The sequence below is a fragment of the Saxophila tyrrhenica genome (genome assembly GCF_035928015.1).
Source record: "Saxophila tyrrhenica strain CCFEE 5935 chromosome Unknown scaffold_2, whole genome shotgun sequence".
NCBI classification, from domain to species: domain Eukaryota; kingdom Fungi; phylum Ascomycota; class Dothideomycetes; order Mycosphaerellales; family Extremaceae; genus Saxophila; species Saxophila tyrrhenica.
Window position 1 is genome coordinate 695,170 of NW_027041734.1, and position 18,767 is coordinate 713,936.

Here is an 18,767-nt window from a genome sequence, read left to right on the forward strand (position 1 = left end):
ACTGACGTGTCAATATTGTTGTACATTGGCCACCCAGTCGTGTATGAGAATAGAGAATACAGGGCGAGCCTCATCTTTGCGCGTGAGGTACCTTCCATGTTAGCTTTAAGCTTGGCGGGCCTCTCCGGCCGGGGTTGCTTCTTCTTTCCCTCCACACACGGCCGATCCACCTCCGTTACCGACGGCACTCCCACCTCCAACTCCGCCCAAGGATCACCGCCCACCGTTCGACAACGGTGTACCCTCGCTCCGCCATCTCCTGCCTATTTTAGTGGGCACACAAAGACACCGCAGCCTCCTTTGTTGTCTCTGCACGTGTCTGAGACTCCTGGACCTCTACAGCGGCAGCATGACACGCAACTGACGCCGCGTTTAAGAAGCGGAGAACTACCTTTCTACCGAGATCAATACTGGCTTCTGCAACATATCGAAGAACAGTACAGAGAGATTGAAGAGCACGCGTCAGGAACGCGGAAGAAGCAGCGAGGTCGTGTCGGCTCCGCTACAACAGTGGGGAGGCAACGAAAGAGCGCGAGAGCATGGAGGCCCCTCGCAATCACGGACTAGGACTCAAAACAGACCCAGCGATGAACCCCGAAGCAATCCTCTCAACTGCCCCGGCATCACCCACCGAGGAGCAAATACACCACAAACCACCCCACCTCATGGAGCAGGACAACCCTCCCGCCACCACCACCAACATGGCAGGCTCTCGCGATGCAGCACCTTCACACGCGACTGTAGCTCAGATGAGCTATGGGCCCGCCACTCAGCAGACCGTCACCACGGTCACAACTACCACGACTGTGACCTTGCCGCCACTGATCATGAAGCCGCCAAAGAACTTGTACGAACGAGACCTGAAGCAGTATCCGCTAGCCTTCACGCCCACCCCGAGCTATCTCAAGCGCTTCAGCACGGATGTACACGGTCGACCGATTCGCTTTCAAGAAGAAGAAGACGCTCAGCGGACTGTGAAGGATCACCATGAGTTGCAGGAGAACATTCGCAGGCATAACGGCTCCATGCGGTCAGAGGCGAAGCAAGATGATTACCGTACGCCCGTGAGAGTCCAGAATGAGTCGCAGTTGGGGAGAGGGGTCCATAACGTGCGCGCTTCCAAAGCACCAAAGCGGACCGCTACTCCACCGTCTATAGCAGAGGCGGCAGAGCTGGCAAGCCTGCACAGGAAGATCAAGAAACCTCGTTCACAACTACAGAGAACCCGGACGGAGCTTGGCGAGCATGCAACGGCAGAGCAGCGGGCCACTTCAGGTTCTGGGCCGCCACTGAGCAATCCGTCGCCTGTCACGCCTGACACAGACGTTGGGCTGGTACCGCCTCAAGCGCCTAAAACATCTGGAAGCCAAGCTAGCAGGCGGAGACGCAGTCCGGTTCGGCCATCTCAGTCACGCCTGCAGGAGCTGCAGTACTCGGATTCAGAGCCTCAGGATGAGGACTCGCTGCTCGGGCCGCCTTTCTACGGTAGGAAAGGAGGCAAGAAGACGAATTCTGGTGAGGATACCGATCTGTCTGGAGACAGCCAACTTGATCTGGATGCTGGATCGCTACAAAATAGCAACACCGATGCCGAGCAGATGCTGATGCCACCCTCTCGACGACCCAATCTTCCCACCCTTCTTACCAGCTCACAACAAGATGCCAGTCTACCTAGTCCGAGTCTGTCGCCCATCACTGCCGCCGCCAATCTCGCCTCCCGTCAAAACGCGTTCGAGGCTTCCTTCGGCGAAGCTGTGTCTGCAGCCCAAAATGATTCTTCTCGAATGGACATTGACCCTGGAACCATGCAGACTCCGGATATGTCGTTCACTTCGCAGCCCAAGAACTCCAGCTTTGGAGAGACTCAATCCGTGGTGCAGTCCCAACCAGGCAAGGCTTCGCAATCGAACAGCGGGCCGACCGTGATGGACATTCCCACTATGGTTGACGCCTTTGATGGCATGCCAGAGGCCATGCAGAGCTATCTGATCTACCAATTCTTGCGACGCTGCTCGAAGCCGACACTTCAGATGGTTGCCAATGTTGTCAATCCGGCTTTGAAGTGTGATCCTTTCAGTGTACTGCCCGTTGAGCTCGGTCTTAACATCATCCGCTATCTCGACGTGCAGAGCATGTGCCGCGCAGCTCAGGTGTCGAAGCGCTGGCGCCGGCATATCAACTTCGACGAGAAGGCCTGGCAGGACCTCCTAAAGCGTGACGGCTTCGTCTTGCCTGAAGGTGAGATAGTACGCGCCATCAAGGAAGGCTGGGGCTGGCAGCATCCGGGAGAAGACGGCTACGAAGAAGACCTTTCAAGAAGGATGTCCAGAGCGTCGCCTGAATACGACACCACCAGTCCAGCTGATGCCATCGTTGTCAGCGACGATGAGGACACGGCATCATCGTCGGTGCCAGTGCGGGCGAAGCGGAAGTCGATGGCTAAGCATTCCAGCTCATCTAAGAAATTGAAGCGCAGATCGGTCCAGGTACAAGCATCTGCAACCAAGCCAAGCGCATCGACTTCCGGCAATCGCATCCACAGGCTGTTGGCGTCCCACACTGGACCCAACGCCCTCGCTCAAGCGGCTGCGCAAGCCGTTCCCTACCCTTCGTCCGGCCTGCCGAGCCTGAAGAGCATGCACCTGTTCAAGTCGCTGTACCAACGCCATTACCTGATCCGGAAGTCGTGGATGAGCGAAGAGAGCAACGCCAGGCATTTGGCTTTCCGTGCACATCATCGTCACGTCGTCACCTGTCTACTATTCGACAGCGAGAAGATCTTGACTGGTAGCGACGACACGAAGATCAATGTCTACGATACCAAGACGGGTGCTCTGAAGAATAGGCTCGAGGGACACGAAGGTGGCGTGTGGGCTCTGCAGTATGAAGGCGATACGTTGGTCTCAGGCTCGACCGATCGCAGTGTGCGGGTCTGGGACATCAAATCGGGCAGATGTTTGCAGGTGTTCCAGGGCCACACTTCGACAGTCCGGTGTCTGGTCATCCTGAAGCCTGTCGAGATTGGCAGAGATTCAAACAACGATCCGATCATGATGCCGAAGGAGCCGCTCATCATCACCGGCTCCCGCGACTCTACACTACGTGTGTGGAAGCTACCGAAGCCAGGCGAGCCGCAGGTCTACCACGCTGGCCCACCGGCCAATGATCGTGACAATCCCTACTTCCTGCGCACGCTGTCCGGTCACCATAACTCGGTCCGTGCCATCGCTGCGCACGGCGATACCCTCATCTCTGGTTCATACGACTGCACCGTACGTGTGTGGAAGATCTCGAACGGTGAGCTTCTTCAACGTTTGCAAGGCCACACGCAAAAGGTTTACTCCGTCGTTCTGGATCAGGACCGTGCCCGCTGCATATCCGGCTCCATGGACAACCTGGTGAAGGTCTGGGACCTGGAGTCCGGCACCTGCCTCTTCAGCCTCGAAGGCCACACCTCCCTCGTCGGTCTGCTGGACCTCAGCCACGACCGTCTCGTCTCAGCAGCCGCAGACAGCACGTTGCGGATCTGGGATCCAGATACCGGGGCCTGCAAGGCGACGCTTTCGGCTCACACTGGCGCAATTACGTGTTTCCAGCATGACGGGCAGAAGGTTATCTCGGGTAGTGACCGGACGCTCAAGATGTGGAATGTCAAGAATGGCGAGTGCGTGCGCGATCTGTTGACGGACCTTAGTGGGGTCTGGCAGGTGAGATTCGATGAGCGCAGGTGTGTCGCCGCGGTGCAGAGGAACAATCTCACGTACATTGAGGTGAGCAAGCACTACGTTTGGAGTATTTGGAAGACCCGCTAATTCGATTCAGGTTCTGGACTTCGGCGCTGCGAGAGATGGTGTGCCTGCGAGCGAGCGCGGCCGCAGGGTCGTGGTTAATGTTCATGGCAAAGAGACTCTTGACGTGGACGTTCCGGCTGCTGAACCGGATGCTGCGGCGGCACAGTAGTGATGAGCAAAACTCACCGTGTCGTCCGCTTCTGTGATTGGATTGTATGGCGCGTTCTGCACTTACTGTTGGCCGGAGCGAGCATTTACGATTCATTGGAGCATTCACATGAAGCATTCTTTGGGCGATGGATGCTGGTGTTTTGTGGAGTATGGGAAAGTTCTTGTCAGGGAAGACGAGAATCGGTTGGCGTTCATTTCATGCTGTCATACACAATTGCTTCGGGAGCGCATAGATACCCACACTTGCTAGCATGGTAGTACCTTCATCTGGTACCTTGGGAATGAAAGCGATGAAGCTCGATCGTTAACACACTTCAAGAAAAGAGAAGAATCTTCAAGACTAAAGTTTGTTCGCTGTCTGTACCAGTATCCTGTAGCCCCTCTATGAGACTCTATGCAATCATGGGTATCATTCCTCCGGACCTGCTCCAATCACCAGTACTCCATGCCCACTGCTCCCACGCCGTCGAGCTCCCCCTTGCAACCTAATACTGCCACCACCACCACCATCAGCCTTCCCTCTTGACCCCCTCCAACCTCTTAGCATTCCTCTCCCGCCACAACTTAACCCCCTTATCCATCTCGGCAACAGTAACCCCATCCCTCACCAACTGCATCGTCACCCCCAACTTCTCAACATCCCGGTTCCGCGACTCATCATCGAAGAACAGCATCTCCTCATAAGGGACCTTACTCGCCTTATGTATCTTCTGGAAATGACTCGTCTTGCTTCCCGGATACGCTTCCAGATAATCAAACGCGCTGATCGCCTTCCTCTCTTCACTTTCCGACCCATCCTCCGTCGCAGAGGCGGGGAGATGTAGTAGTGTAAGCATCTTGCGAGCCAAATCGGGCGTGCATGTCCGGCTTGCGCAGCCGACTTGGATTCCTCGCTTTTTGAGCGCGGCTAGGAGGCCGGCTACGTCGTTGTAGAAGCCGTAGGTGCCGCCGTAGGAGTCGCGGACGCTGCGGTGGGAGTCGGCGGGGTTGGATTTTAGGGGTGGGGAGACGTGGGTGTCTACCCAGAAGGGCCACAAAGTGTAGTCAAGATCGAAGACGATCAGGGTGGGAAGGGGCAGGTTGTCGGTGAAGGTCGACGGTGCTGGGAGGGCGGTTGCGGGGAGGGAGATCGGGGTACTGTTGGAGGTGGAAGAGATGGCAGTTTTGCTGCGGGTCATGGCTGCGAGGATGGCCACGAGGGCGAGGAGGATGGAGAGGATGAGGGTGTTGAGGTGGGCGATGATGATGGATGTCGAGTCGAACAAATGCTGGTGTAGTTATGTTGTTGTACCAGGCTGTTGCAGAATCACCAGATGATCGAGAATGAGCAAAAGTTAAGGATCTGCATGTGATCGACAACGGTGCCAAATGGAGATGCAGGGTTTAAGGCGACGACATCATCAACACCTTCTCCGTAGAGCACTGAGTACACATAGTATGGGTAGAGTTTGAGATATCATGCCGTCAACACAAGTAAATAAGAAAGGCAGGAAAACACATCGTCGAAGCTTGGACTCTTCGCATCGCAAGAGGTCGGTAGAAAAAAATGACGACGAGGCCATAACAACCGTCAGATCATGGCCAGCATGAGCAATCTCGTTCTGGGTATATCTTGTAAAGTTCTGTCGTGGTGGTAGACGCTCCCATCGACTCAAAAGGGAAAGGGCACAGCCAAAACGAAATACCCAGAGCCACACCTTCCCAATCCGGTAATTTGGCTTTTCACATGCCCTAGACTTCAGCAAAGAGAACCCCCAAAGAGGAGATGAAAGAGCTATTTTGTCTTCATGAACCTTGACCCTCTGATCACAAGCTTATATCCTAGCTATTCCAGAGTCGATTTGTACGGAAGGGCACCAGACCGATTGTATTTATTCGTCCAAGGGCACCTACTGCTGGCCATGGTATGGTATTCACATGGACCCACTGCCGCTCAGGGGTCCTCTCTGAAACGACCTGTCATGAAGGCTCCCACACTGCCACAACTACTTCTCCTGCCAACCTTACAGTGCTTCCCTCCAGAACCCAAGGATCCCCGCGCTCCCTTCTGAGTATTGCCAGTCAAAGTACCCACGCCCGACTCTGCAGCTTCCGGATCCACTCACATCCTTGCGCATAGGCCACCCAGTCTCCAAGCCCACGAAAGGCAAGCGTGGCAGGACAAGTACGCCCTTCCAAGCAACCTCGGAGTCAGGACAACCTCGACACCCCAACAAGCACGATAAGGGACACCATTGCTGCTCCCTGGCCACCAAACTCATACATAACAGCATGCCGCATAAGCTCGCAGCCATGCCGTGATCTTCTCAATCGTGACATCGACGCAGCTGTTCCGCCACTCATCGTCAGCGCAGCTCGCGAACCATCCACATATCTCTGGAACTCAGATAGTTTCTCACCTGTATAGCAACAGCACCCAAAACGCCAACATCGGACGCTTCCACCGCGAAGCAAAGAAGAAAGCGAAATAGGAGACGGTGATCGGCCAGAATCGGGACCAGAATCCTTTCGGTCTATCGCTACGTTCTGTCACTGTAGAAGCTCCGCAGGTGGGACACTTGGTTCGCTTGGAAGGCAGTATTAGGTTGTCGTTGTCGAGTCGTGGACCAGTATCATAGTGCGTGGCGTGTTCCTCTGACGGTGAGGCAATGCTGCCGTTTCCAATCTTGTTGGTCATTCACAGATCGGGTGAGGCTGGATAGGTGAGTATTGTCTAGAAGTCATGGAGGAGAGAACAATGACAGGATTGTGCGTGGCACCATCTCATGCAAGGGGCATGATGTCGAGGCCGTAGTTGATGGGTCTCTCATCATGGCGATCCCAAACCATCTTTCGTGTTACTCTGTGATGTTATGAATGAAAATGATAAAGAAACTTCTGCGTTGTCCTTTGGCAGTTTCATCCGCAAGAGGTCCACTGTAGGACCTGGAAGTGGTTTCAAGTACTGGAGCTACTTCTCAATTCGAATAGATCCATGCTGTGACACATAAGGGTGGAGTCAAAGAACTGGAGATCGCGAACAAGCTAGGGTAAACATGGTGTGTGAGGAGATATGTGAGGTAGACGGCGCGTGTGAGAAGTGAAGTGGTGGAAATACTGACCTGTTGAAGCTTATGTCAGCTTCAATCAATATTTCGATTGGCAACGGCCCCTCCAACAACGTCACCTCCAGGCACCGAACTGCGGACATCTGATGTGAAGGCACCTCAATCTACAGCAACGACTACAGTACTGCAACACTCCTTTGGATCACTCCACCTCATCAGCATCGCCCACCATGAACCGCCTATTCGGCGCGAAGAGCAACGCCCCCAAACCCGACCTCAACAGCGCCATATCCAATGTACAGCGACCGCTATGTGCTGTAACTGATGCGCCTGCTGACACACTGTAGGTCGACACGCGCATCGAATCAATAGACGTCAAGCTCTCCAAACTCACCGCCGAACTGCAAACCTACCAACAACGACTCTCACGTATGCGCGATGGCCCGGGTAAGAACGCGATCAAGCAGAAAGCCATCAAAGTTCTCCAGCAACGAAAGATGTACGAGTCACAAAAGGACCAACTACAATCACAATCCTGGAACATGGAGCAAGCAGGCATGATGCAAGACAACCTCAAGAACACCATGGCGACGGTCGATGCGATGAAGACGACGCAGAAGGAGCTGAAGAAGCAGTATGGGAAGGTGAATATTGACAAGATCGAGAAGATGCAGGATGAGATGGCGGATCTGATGGATATGGGGAATGATATTCAAGAGAGCATATCGCGGTCTTATGATGTGCCGGAAGATGTGGATGAGGCGGAGCTGGATGCTGAGTTGGAGGCGCTGGGTGAGGAGGTGGATCTGGATACCGGTGCTTTGGGCGAGGAGATGCCGTCGTATTTGCAGGAGAGTGCTGGGCCGCCGCAATTCATTGATGAGGCGCCGGAGGCGGGGAAGGCGAAGGAGGCTGCTACTTGATTTAGGAATCCGCTTCCATGCCTCTCGCACGACTACAATACGATCACGATCACGGACATGACGGACTCCGGCTCGAGAGACATCCGGGCCGAACCTGACACCATGAACCAACGACGGCACCAGCACTACATCACCTACGAGATGTCGAAGTCCAAGCACGAACCGTTGAAACGCGGGATTGAGATCGTACAGACCTCTTGTCTCATCATAACGAACAGCTCAGAAAGCAGGCCTGCTATCCAGCTTCGAACAGTGTAGCGAGAGTGGACCTCGCATCCAACTGTTGTTCCACCAGAAAACTGGCATGTCTCGTGTGAATATCGAGGCTCAGCAGCTCGATCTTCGACATAGAGTCTTGATTCCTTTGGCGTCCTTTCCTGCGGATAAAGAAACCTAGGTAGCATGAGGATTATACCTCGAAGATTGACGAGGGGCCTCAAGGTGTGCAGCACCGCAAGGGATACAGCGTATGCCTCCTTCGATCGACCGTTGTCAGATTGTCGTGAGAGCAGTCTCCATCTTTGCATAACGCGATAGGCCAGAATTGAATGTCCTGCTGCCACATTTCCTACTCCATCGCAACGTCTATACACACCCCAAAGCGGTCTTTGCCAAGTCGGTGGTTGTGGCGTTTCACGCGACGAGATCCCTGCAACATGACGCAGCACTCGGAGCTTCTTTGCGCTCCCGACCAGGTTTTTGGATGCGGTGGCAGACGAGATGGAACTTGGGGCGTCACTTTCAAAAGTAGAGCTCCAGCCACAGTTATCACGTCGTCTGGTTGTTATACTCAGCTTTTTGCATTCTTCAACCGATTTAACTGTTGCAGCTGACGGTTGCGAAACTCAGTGTACCAAAGTTCATACCAATGGCCGAGCTCCAAGCTATTCCAGCCCGTCATGGCACCGCGACATTCGTGCCGGCGGGCCAGACGATCAAGATCATCAACACTTCTGGAACGCAGGTGGTAGATACTTGGGCCTTTGCATTGCCCAATCCTGAGCCAAAGAAAGGCTCGGAGGAGGAGCAGCAGGCACAGAAGCAGGATCAGAAGCAAGACCAGCAGCAAGAGCAAAAGGAAGAACCAAGCCAGAGTGAAGCTCTGAAGTCTGCTCCAGCAAAGGCGAAGAAGAAGGGTGGTTCGGACTTTCCAAGTCAAGAAGATGCTGAGAAGGCTACACAAGAAGGCATCAAGGAGGGCGAAGAGAAAGCGGCACAGGATGGGAAGCCGAAGAGCAGCTGGAGTTCATACGTGCCCACCTCGTATGTACCCTCTATGGGCTGGTCATCAAAGAAGGATGGCAGCAATCAAAGTGGGAAAGAGACCGAACAGCAGAAGAACAGCCGGACTTGGGGCTCGTATTTCCCCTCTGGCAAAGGCTTCAGCAATTACATCCCAAAGCAAGCCACGGATACTGTATCTTCGTTCGCAGATACAGTACGCACCACCCTCTCTGTGTGGCTCCGGCATTTTGCTAAGTTTGATTCCAGCACCAACGCGACCCAAACAAGTCATACCTTGAACAACTCACAGAGTTCTCCAAAACACCCGTCGGCGCAGCAGGTTGGAGCGGTAACAATTCCCTCTTCCCAACACCTACACTAACCCTTGCTTACAGGTATGGCAGCATTGACCGGCTCCGGATACAGTGGCAGTCTCTACGCTGGCTACCAAGCGTACAACTCGAAGCAACCCTTCCAACCCGCGATGGAGTTCATGAGCATGCCGCATTCTCGCGCCGCGACTCTGCACTTGCGGCCAAGGGTTGATGATACTCTGGTGTCGAATATCAGAGAGCCAATCATGACGCTGGTCGAGGATACGAGCCCCGGTATCCACGACACTCTGATCGCAGCTTGTGATCCAGCCAGATACAAAGGGCTGGGTGTGGAGAACTGGGAGCAGCATGGCTCTTGCGCGGAGAACTTGGTCCTGGCGTTGAAGGAGCTCAACGAGCGCGCAGGTCTGAAGGGCAACAAGGGTGTCGGTGCGGAAGTGACGATCAACTCCGTCCCAGCACCTTTGAATCTCTTCATGAACATCCCGTGGGACGAAGATGGCGACATCGGCTTCCACGCCCCCAAGGGCAAGAAAGGCGACTACGTCCGTCTGAAGGCCGAGCGGGACATCGTCGTCGTGATGAGCGCCTGTCCGCAAGACGTGCTGGATATCAACGGCAAGGATCCCCAGGACGCGCACTTCCTCGTCGAAGGCGGAGAGGAGCCTAAGCAGGCCATCAAGAGGACGCAGAAGAAGCGACCGCCGCCAAGGAAGATCAATTCTTCGCATGCGACTTCAACGCAAGGCACAGAGTCGGGTGCCCAGCCGGCGAAGAAGCCGGTGCCGCAGAAGAGGCCTGTGCCGGCCAAGAAGCCTGCGACTTCAGGAACGTCTGCTCCGGCGAAGAAACCTGCTCCTTCAGGAGCCTCGTCGACAGGGCAAGGCGCTACCAAGCAGACATCGCAAGCAGCGCCCGCGCCGAAGAAGAAGCCGGCGCCGAAGCCTGTGCAGCCGCAGAAGACGGCGGAGGCTCCGTCGACGGGTGAGGCGAATGGTGGTGATGCGGCGCCGCCGCCTGTTGAGAAGAAGAAGCCTAGGAAGTTGGCGCCGAAGGCGAAGCCGGCTGCTGCGGGTGACAGTTGAGGGCGTGCACGATGGTTAATGTTGATGTGAGAGGGAGAGGAACTGGTTGTACGATATTGTGCGTATTTAATGAGGACGGTAGAACATCGCTAATCCCTCTTGCCTGCCTCGATAGAAACCAACACCAAAGCAAGAACCGTGGTGACATGCTCGCACGATCCATTCATCATCATCTCATGCTTCGTCACTTCATTCCTCATAACTTCGTGGTCCGTCACTTCCATGCATCCACAACGCCATACTCAAGCAGTCGATGAACCGAAGTTCCGCGCGACAACGCCCTGCTTCAACGCAACTATACTTGGTACGGATAAGGATCGTCCGGGTACTCCCCAGCCTCCCTCTTCTCGTCAAGCAGCTTGTACCAGAGAATCGCATAACATCGGCCGGCATATTATCCTCAGGGCAGTTTTTTTGCTCATCCGCTTATCAGGGGCGTACTCTCCCAACGTGTGCGCGAGAATAGGACCGACGTCGAAGCGACAATATCGGTACAAGGCTTCGGCATGCAATACCGACAGCGGTTTCTTGTCTTGTCGCACGATGATAGTGCTGCCGACCCTGCTTTGCCACTGGCTCGAGCACCAACCCCAACCCAATTTCCCACTGGCAGGATCGTAGTCGGCTTCCAGATCCAAGCAATGATGAAGCCTGGTGGCGTCCACGTTTTCGAAACCCTTAGGACCGTCGAGGAGCGTTTTGGCCAACCATTTCGGATCCGGCGGGAGACGTCGCGTGAAGATGGGAAGCCCGATACGGTCTGCAGTGTCGGAAGTGTCGTGTTCGCGAAAGATGGGGTCGCTTGGTGAGAGCTCCACCGCTTCGAACTGTGGTCTGTTGCAGGTTCCCTGATCACCAACACAATTGATCCTGACCCCCAAGATCTTGGTGTCGGAGCTCTCCGTGGAGGGTTTGGATGAATTGGCGTCGTGCCGGAGGTACTCAGGTTTGGCATCGTACGACATGAGACAGTCGACAATGTGGCGGAAGTCAACCACATCGATGTCCCTGCAGGCGGCCTGATCGACACCCAGGCCGACTTTGCCATACGCTAGAACAGGGCCCCGCCAGTCGTGATACTCTCCAGGCCAAGGCCTGGTAGCGGTGATGCTTCTGATGCTCTTGTTGCGCGGGAACTTGTCGTCGTCGTTGAGGTGGTCATCGTCATAGGCGAGCTTGATTGTGTGCAACAGCGTCTTCGTCAAGGTCGGGTTCTGCTGGATCGACGCGTGTCTTTCATAGACTGCCAGGCCAAGGAATGGCTCTGCATCAGGATGCTGATATCCGTGAAGACCCCACTCGCAGTGAAGCCAGACGATCGTAGGCCTCTTGTCGTCGACAGGAAAGAAGATGGCCCGAACATGCTCCTTGCTGGGTCGGCTAGGATTGTCGAAGGCGAAGAAGGTTGCGCACAGGAGCTTGTGAGTTGGCCAATCCTTCTTCTGGCACGACACTGAACAGTAGCGAGCGCTTTGGCAACCTTTGCAGAGGCGTGCGCCAATTTTGTTGCACATGGTGCATTCGTCGGTCCCATCTGCGCTCATCTTGGTGGAAGTTTGAGAGGGGGTACCAAGATCTGAGCTGTGGTGATTGGGGTGTGGATGTCACAGCAGAGAGTGTCTGTGAAGTTCGATAGCAAACCTCATGGAGCGAAACCACATACAGCTGCAAACGAAATTGACCAATCAACGTCCTTCCAGCAAAAAAGTGAGCAGCCAATCACAAGCTAGTGGTTCATCTCATGCTTTTGCCTTGTGATCGCACTATAACGCCTACCGAGTCCATCGTTTTGGGGGCCAGCCTCGTGCGAGGTCGCGCACCGTGTAGCAGCATGGTGCTCTTCTCGAGCCCACGATGGCGGTACCGCGATGTCAGCACTGTGGTCGCACTTCCAGAAGACGGACACACGACGAGGTGCCATCCTCGTTGCGACAGCTGTCTTCCTCCTCGCGACCCTCGGGAGTCTCCTGAGTCTGCGGCCGTACTTCCACCGCCCTGAACCATTGGCTACTGGCTCGGGACCTCACGATGTCGGGTTCAGATGGCAGGATGTACCTGTACGCTATCCGGTGACCTCGCTGCTGCCCATGCCTACGGCGCCAGCGGCAGTGATACCGAGGATCCAGCATGAGTTCAAGGAAGAGAGCGCCGAGGCCAGAAAAGTACGGATAGAAAGGCAGGGTGCGGTCAAAGAAGCATTCGTGCATGCGTGGAATGGATACAAAGAGCATGCGTGGCTGTCAGACGAAGTACACCCGGTGTCAGGGAATACGGACGATGGGTTTGGCCGGTGGGCTGCGACGCTGGTAGACTCGCTCGATATTTTATGGATATTAGGCCTGAAAGATGAGTTCACGGAAGCGGTGGAAGCGACGATACGCATAGACTTTACCGAGTCCAGTATACCAAAAGTCAACATCTTCGAGACGACGATCAGATACTTGGGTGGGTTCCTGGCCGCGTATGATCTATGTGATGGTGAGCGGGAGAAGTCTATCTTGATCATGAAAGCGAAGGAAGTGGGAGAGATGCTGATGGTAGCGTTCGACGCCCCAAATCGCATGCCCGTGAGTCGTTGGGACTGGAAAAGGTTAGTAGGAAGCTGATGAAAGTCATTGGGTGACGTTCCTACTGACCTCCTGCTAGAGTACGAAAGGGAGATAAGCAGGTTGCTGGTGACTATGTCAACGCGGCAGAGGTGGGATCGCTATGTCTCGAGTTTACTCGCCTCTCGCAGATCACTGGCGACGGACGATGGTTCGACGCAGCGCAACGTACAACAGATCATCTTGACGAGCAACAAATGCAGACCAATCTGCCCGGCATGTGGCCGATGCATCTCAATGTCAGCGGCCTCGACTTTCGAACAGACAGCAGATACACACTGGGCTCGAATGCGGACTCGATGTATGAGTACTTGCCCAAACAGCGTCTCCTGCTCTCAGGCCGGACGGACCAGTATCGCCACCTCTACGAGCGCGCAGCAGAGGTCTTCAAGCCCCAGATTCTCTATAGACCAATGACACCAAACGACACCGATATCCTCTTCTTTGGAGCCGTGACAGCCTTTGGCAACGCCACAGAACCTTCACTCTCAGGAGAAATGCAACACCTCGTCTGCTTCTCCGGTGGCATGGTAGCCCTCGCCGCCAAAGCCTTCTCCCGCCCGGACGATCTCGAAACCGCCCGCCGCCTTATAGACGGCTGCACCTGGCTCTACAACAGCCTACCCAACGGCATCATGCCCGAGCCAAGTCGCCACACCCATTGCCCCAGCCAGAAGGCTTCAAACTGCAAGTGGAATGAAACCCTCTGGCTCTCTCGGGTCGAACAAGAAAACATCGACAAACACTGCGATCCGAAACAGACACCACCCCGCGGCTACACCAACGTGAAGAACAAGCGCTACGAGCTCCGTCCCGAAGCAATCGAGTCCGTCTTCATCTGGTACCGTATCAGCGGCGACACTGCGTACCAAGACGCCGCATGGAAGATGTTCGAAGCGGTGCAGAAGCACACTAGGACTAAGATCGCGAACACGGAGCTAGAGGATATTTTGAGCGATCCGCCGAAGAAGGCGGACCGGATGCAGAGTTTTTGGTTGGCGGAGACGTTGAAGTACTATTATTTGATATTTTCCGAGCCGGGGCTGGTGAGTTTGGATGAGTGGGTGTTGTATACTGAGGCGCATCCGTTTAAGAGGGAAGCCGCTGCATTGATGCCACAAAACGAGGCTTATCTACTGTAGTAGCAAGTGTTGCACCAAGCAACTGACCGGCACAAGAACTCATGGAAAGTAGCCTATCGATTGACTCCCATTTGTATAGGCTTGTATGCGCAACCGACGGGCTTGGCTGATACAGCCCCAAACGCTGGTGGTGTTTGAGAATAAGCGGCTTTATCCGGCGATATTGTTCAATTTGCTGTGCGACCTCGACCTGCGAATCTTCGCTAACAAGTCGAAACTGCTCTTCGAGTGTCAGATTGAGATGCCTTGCGATCTTTTGGGCGCATGCGGGTGATGGTCCGAGATTATACTGTGTCTGACGATGTGGGTGCAGCGTCGGCCTTCAGTCGCCTTGTTGTCTCTTACACCTCTGTCTCGTAGCCTTCGTTCGATAGCTCTTCTCTTTCACGTCCTTACTACTTTCTTGCCAGAGATGGCCGTCGTTCGTTACCTTTGTCTTCTTACCCTGGCGCTGGCGCCCAGCTTCTCGTACGCAGCGAACCTTTACGCCTCGACTTACGACGGCACGGTCAACTTGTTGACATTCGACGAGAAGAGCCATGCTCTCTCGCTTACACAGTCCTTGAAGGCCTGCGGGAGTATGCCATCCTGGCTGACCTGGGACTCAGCGAACAGGAAACTCTACTGCACCGATGAGGATTTCTACAGCAGCACGGCGTCCATCAGCTCGCTGAGTGCTGCCTCGGACATGCGGTTGTCTGTTGATGCGAAGGCTACGACACCGTCTGGTGGTGTGGCGAACACTTTGTACGGAGGGTCAGATGGGAAGAGCTACATTGCTATCGCCCATTAGTACGTCGTCCATCTCCCACCCATACACATAACTAACCGCCTGCTAGTCAATCCTCCAAAGTTTCAACTTTCGCCCTACCTCTGAAATCGTCCTCCAAGCCCCTGCAAGAACTCACCTTCGCCATGTCCGCCCCGGGCCCCAACTCTGCTCGCCAGGACGCTTCTCACCCCCACGAGGTCCTCACCGACCCAACCGGCTCCTTCCTTCTCGCCCCAGACCTCGGAGCCGACCTCATTCGCATCTGGTCCATCTCCCGCAACACAGGCGCCCTAACCTCCTGCCCCTCCCTCAAAGTCACCCCCGGCACCGGCCCCCGCCACGCAGCCTTCTGGTCCCCAACCCCTCGCCGAGCCAAAAACGGCGCCGCCGCCCCGACGAACCTCAAACTCTTCGTCGCCAACGAACTCTCCAACATCATCTCCTCCTTCTCCGTTACCTACCCCTCCTCCGGCTGTCTCTCCTTCAAAAAGATGCAAGAACTCTCCCCCTTCCCCTCCAACGCCCCCGCGCCCTCGGGGACGAAGGTGGGAGAGATCCACGTCAAAGGCAACTATCTCTACACCACCAACCGCGCGGACGGCACGTTCTCCGGGAACGATAGCGTGGCGACTTGGAAGCTTTCTTCCAAAGGCGTGATGAGGTTCGCTGGGCTGACGGAGGCGGGGGGTACGTACCCCAGAACTTTTGCGATTAATGCTGCCGGTACGTTTGTGGCGGTGGGGGATCAGACGACGGCGAATGTGGCAATCTTTGCGCGGGATCCAGGGACGGGGGAGTTGGGGGAGAAGGTGGCAAGCTTGAGGGTGGGGGATATTGGGCATGCGGAGAGTGAGGATGGGTTGAGTTCGGTCATTTGGGCGAAATGAACACCGCGGTTGAAGTGGTAGATAGTGTGTCTATCTGATAAGTATAAGTGCTGCCGATATCCCAAAACCTGTGGCATATCCAGTTTTTCGCCTCCACGCCACTTCGGCTTACCATGCATGCACGAGGCCCTCTCCAAGAGACAACACCCAAAGACCAACAAGCCAATTGTACACCCAGTGCAACCATACACCGACAACGCCTTCCACTCCTTACCTCCAACATCACCTCCCCCCCTCCACCTGCCTCCTCGCCTCCTTCATCCCAGTCTCAGCCTGCAGCCCATCCCGCCGATCCCTCGCCCCAAACATCACCGCCATCTTACTCCTCTTCTGCTCCTCTCTCGTGGCCTTCAACTGCGCATACGTCCCCTCCAACCCGGCAATCTGCTCCTCCACGCTCAACGTACTCGCATTGACCGAATTCCTGACCATCGGACTCACCAGCCTCTGCCGTAACATCTCGAGCGCGGACTTCATCTGCCGTAACCGCTGGTTGTGGTCGAGCAGGACGTGCTTGTTGCGCACGGTCCTGTCGCGGACGGATTGGAGGAGGGTTTTGTTCTTTTCGAATTTCCGTAGTCGGGAGGCGTTGACGCCAACGACTTTCGTCCACATACTTGACAAAAAGTCCGTCTCAATGCGCTCTTGCGCGTCTTGCTCGCGAATGACGGTACGGTGGAGGTTGAGGAACTGCTTGTCGATGGCTTCGAAGAAGCCGAAGAGACGGATCGAGTATTGGAGTTCGTTGTTGATACTCTCTTCCATGACATTTAAAAACTCGTTGAATGTGCGTTCGAGGGTGGAGCGGGTTTGTTGTTGGATGGTTTGGCCCATAAGTTCGCGCATCATGCGGCTGTCTGGGCTTACTATGCCGATGGAGGCGAGCAGGGTGTGCGCGTTGGACCAGACAGAGCCGATGGCGCTCTGAGGTGTTTGAGAGAGCTTGATGAGTTCGCGCTGTGCCCATTCCATGACGAGGAGGATGGCGTCGACGTCGGCGTCGAGACCGGCGAAGAAGGAGGTCATTTCTATGGAAAGGTCTTTGAAGCTTTCGGAGAGGCCTTCCAGCTGGCCGACAATGATGGGCGCGGAGGTCATATTGGTGTTACGAACACTTTCGCCGAGGTCCCACACTGCTATGCCGGTGTCTTGGAGTTCTCCGATTTGCTCGTGGCCGGCTTCTGAGTAGTAAATGACTGGTTCGAAGGACTTGGCGAGGCCGGCGACTTTGATGAGATCGGGTACAGGACCACTGGAAGGGGTTGTGAGGAGATTGGCAAGCAGCCAGTATATGAGTAGAGTGACCATGCCGTATAACAAGGCGTGGTATTTCGTTCTTGAGACGTGGTGTATGCCTTTCCGGATGTACATGACAGTTTGCTCAATGCCATCGGTTCTTTGCTGGACGGCTAACGAGCTTGTCCAGCGAATATCTGGTCGGATTGTCAGATCACTGCATTCTCAGAGTAACGGAAATCGCAAACTCACAATTGCCTTCGTCCACTGGTGTCATACTTGGCGCTTCTGCTGGTGCATTGGGAGGCGCATCTACTACAGTGGTATCTCCCTCACCCTGATCGTCCGCGCCGACGCCTGTTTCGCGCTCAGGACTACTTCGCGCGGACATTGGCAGTGGTATTCTTGTCGCAGTCGCATACGCTCTCAAATCCAGGTCGCCCTGCCCACCCAATCCATTGTATAGTGGGCTTGTCTCTCTGCTCCCCCTGTCACTTTTATGCGGCGAAAGCGACGCCTGCTTGAACCACCCACTCCCCGACTTCCGCCACGCCGGCGGACTGTATGATCGTCGGGACTGCTCGCTGTACTCCGACATATGTGGACTCCGGAAGCCAGAATGGTGTGAAGGTAGGTCAGGGAAGGTCGGGGAGAACTCGCGGGGCTCGAAGTCGTCCATGGAGGCGTCGACGCTGGGGTGCGAGTCGAAGCGGTCGAGGTAGGCCTGGCGCGAAGTCATGCTGCGTGCGAGAACCATTCATGTGGTATGTGTGTGTTTCGTGGTGTTGTTGCAGGTGTATGTGGATGTTCTTTGCGGTACAGAAGGGAGAGAAGGTGGACAGAACAAGGGTGGTAGGGCTGGGTGTGAGACAGGTCGCGCGGACGGTCTCATGCGCGTGCAGCTGGTGAATGCAGCCTAGCACCCGTTGCTTTCGTGTGTCACTCGTGAATGGTGAATGAATCAGTGTAGTCGATGAAGGCAAACAGAAAGGGTGGCCTACTGGTAGCGAAAGGAGAATAGTGCTGGACGCAGGTACAGCTGGCCTACAAGCAGGAGCCAACCCCTCCTTTGATCGCGGCGGGTCTGCGACGTCGTCGAGGTGGGAGGAGGTGGCTGGGGAGGTGCAGGTGTGGTATGCACGTGGGGTGCATCCTGAGCCAACCAAGGCAAACTCGCCAAGCCCGCTAAGGCAATCGTGCGTTGGCCTTGTGAGCCTAACTGACCTCCACTTGCTCGACAACATCGATGAACTGAACAGTCAGACATCGTTGCCGTAGCAAACGAAGGCCGTTAGCATCTTCAAATACCCAACAAACAACGAACTCGTCGAAAGATGCGATGGACAAGCAGTGCCGAACTGTGCTAAAGACTCATACTCTATGTGTTGGTACGCACCTATCGTTGAATCTACCGTTGATCGAGTATGAGAATGCTCAATCCTTGGAGAGCATATCCGGAACATAGGATGGAGATATAGTCGTGTGCACAACCAGAATGTCCCAGATCGAGTAAAAGATGGTGGTCATTGAAGTCGGACCCATCGCCGT

At 55.1% G+C, this 18,767-nt stretch overlaps 8 protein-coding genes across 8 annotated transcripts; 5 read left to right on the forward strand and 3 right to left on the reverse strand.

Moving 5' to 3' along the window:
- Positions 1-539: 539 nt before the first annotated feature.
- Positions 540-3,960, forward strand: CDC4 (SCF ubiquitin ligase complex subunit cdc4; the record flags this gene model as incomplete). The annotated part of the gene is made up of 2 exons (XM_064798599.1): positions 540-3,770; positions 3,823-3,960. The coding sequence occupies 2 exons, from the start codon at positions 540-542 to the stop codon at positions 3,958-3,960; spliced, it is 3,369 nt and encodes a 1,122-aa protein (XP_064662926.1).
- Positions 3,961-4,471: 511 nt separating this feature from the next.
- On the reverse strand, positions 4,472-5,140 carry LTR77_001338 (uncharacterized protein; the record flags this gene model as incomplete). The annotated part of the gene is made up of 1 exon (XM_064798600.1): positions 4,472-5,140. The coding sequence occupies one exon, from the start codon at positions 5,138-5,140 to the stop codon at positions 4,472-4,474; it is 669 nt and encodes a 222-aa protein (XP_064662927.1).
- A 2,099-nt stretch (positions 5,141-7,239) lies between these two features.
- Positions 7,240-7,932, forward strand: VPS60 (Vacuolar protein-sorting-associated protein 60; the record flags this gene model as incomplete). Its single annotated transcript, XM_064798601.1, has 2 exons — positions 7,240-7,305; positions 7,357-7,932. The coding sequence occupies 2 exons, from the start codon at positions 7,240-7,242 to the stop codon at positions 7,930-7,932; spliced, it is 642 nt and encodes a 213-aa protein (XP_064662928.1).
- An 868-nt stretch (positions 7,933-8,800) lies between these two features.
- LTR77_001340 (uncharacterized protein) lies at positions 8,801-10,576 on the forward strand (the record flags this gene model as incomplete). The annotated part of the gene is made up of 3 exons (XM_064798602.1): positions 8,801-9,370; positions 9,424-9,496; positions 9,552-10,576. 3 exons carry the CDS (start codon positions 8,801-8,803, stop codon positions 10,574-10,576), a joined length of 1,668 nt encoding a protein of 555 aa, XP_064662929.1.
- A 350-nt stretch (positions 10,577-10,926) lies between these two features.
- Positions 10,927-12,120, reverse strand: LTR77_001341 (uncharacterized protein; the record flags this gene model as incomplete). The annotated part of the gene is made up of 1 exon (XM_064798603.1): positions 10,927-12,120. The coding sequence occupies one exon, from the start codon at positions 12,118-12,120 to the stop codon at positions 10,927-10,929; it is 1,194 nt and encodes a 397-aa protein (XP_064662930.1).
- A 324-nt stretch (positions 12,121-12,444) lies between these two features.
- LTR77_001342 (uncharacterized protein) lies at positions 12,445-14,324 on the forward strand (the record flags this gene model as incomplete). The annotated part of the gene is made up of 2 exons (XM_064798604.1): positions 12,445-13,166; positions 13,223-14,324. The coding sequence occupies 2 exons, from the start codon at positions 12,445-12,447 to the stop codon at positions 14,322-14,324; spliced, it is 1,824 nt and encodes a 607-aa protein (XP_064662931.1).
- Positions 14,325-14,736: 412 nt separating this feature from the next.
- Positions 14,737-15,983, forward strand: LTR77_001343 (uncharacterized protein; the record flags this gene model as incomplete). The annotated part of the gene is made up of 2 exons (XM_064798605.1): positions 14,737-15,116; positions 15,164-15,983. The coding sequence occupies 2 exons, from the start codon at positions 14,737-14,739 to the stop codon at positions 15,981-15,983; spliced, it is 1,200 nt and encodes a 399-aa protein (XP_064662932.1).
- A 222-nt stretch (positions 15,984-16,205) lies between these two features.
- On the reverse strand, positions 16,206-17,958 carry LTR77_001344 (uncharacterized protein; the record flags this gene model as incomplete). Its single annotated transcript, XM_064798606.1, has 2 exons — positions 16,206-17,416; positions 17,472-17,958. 2 exons carry the CDS (start codon positions 17,956-17,958, stop codon positions 16,206-16,208), a joined length of 1,698 nt encoding a protein of 565 aa, XP_064662933.1.
- Positions 17,959-18,767: the final 809 nt, after the last annotated feature.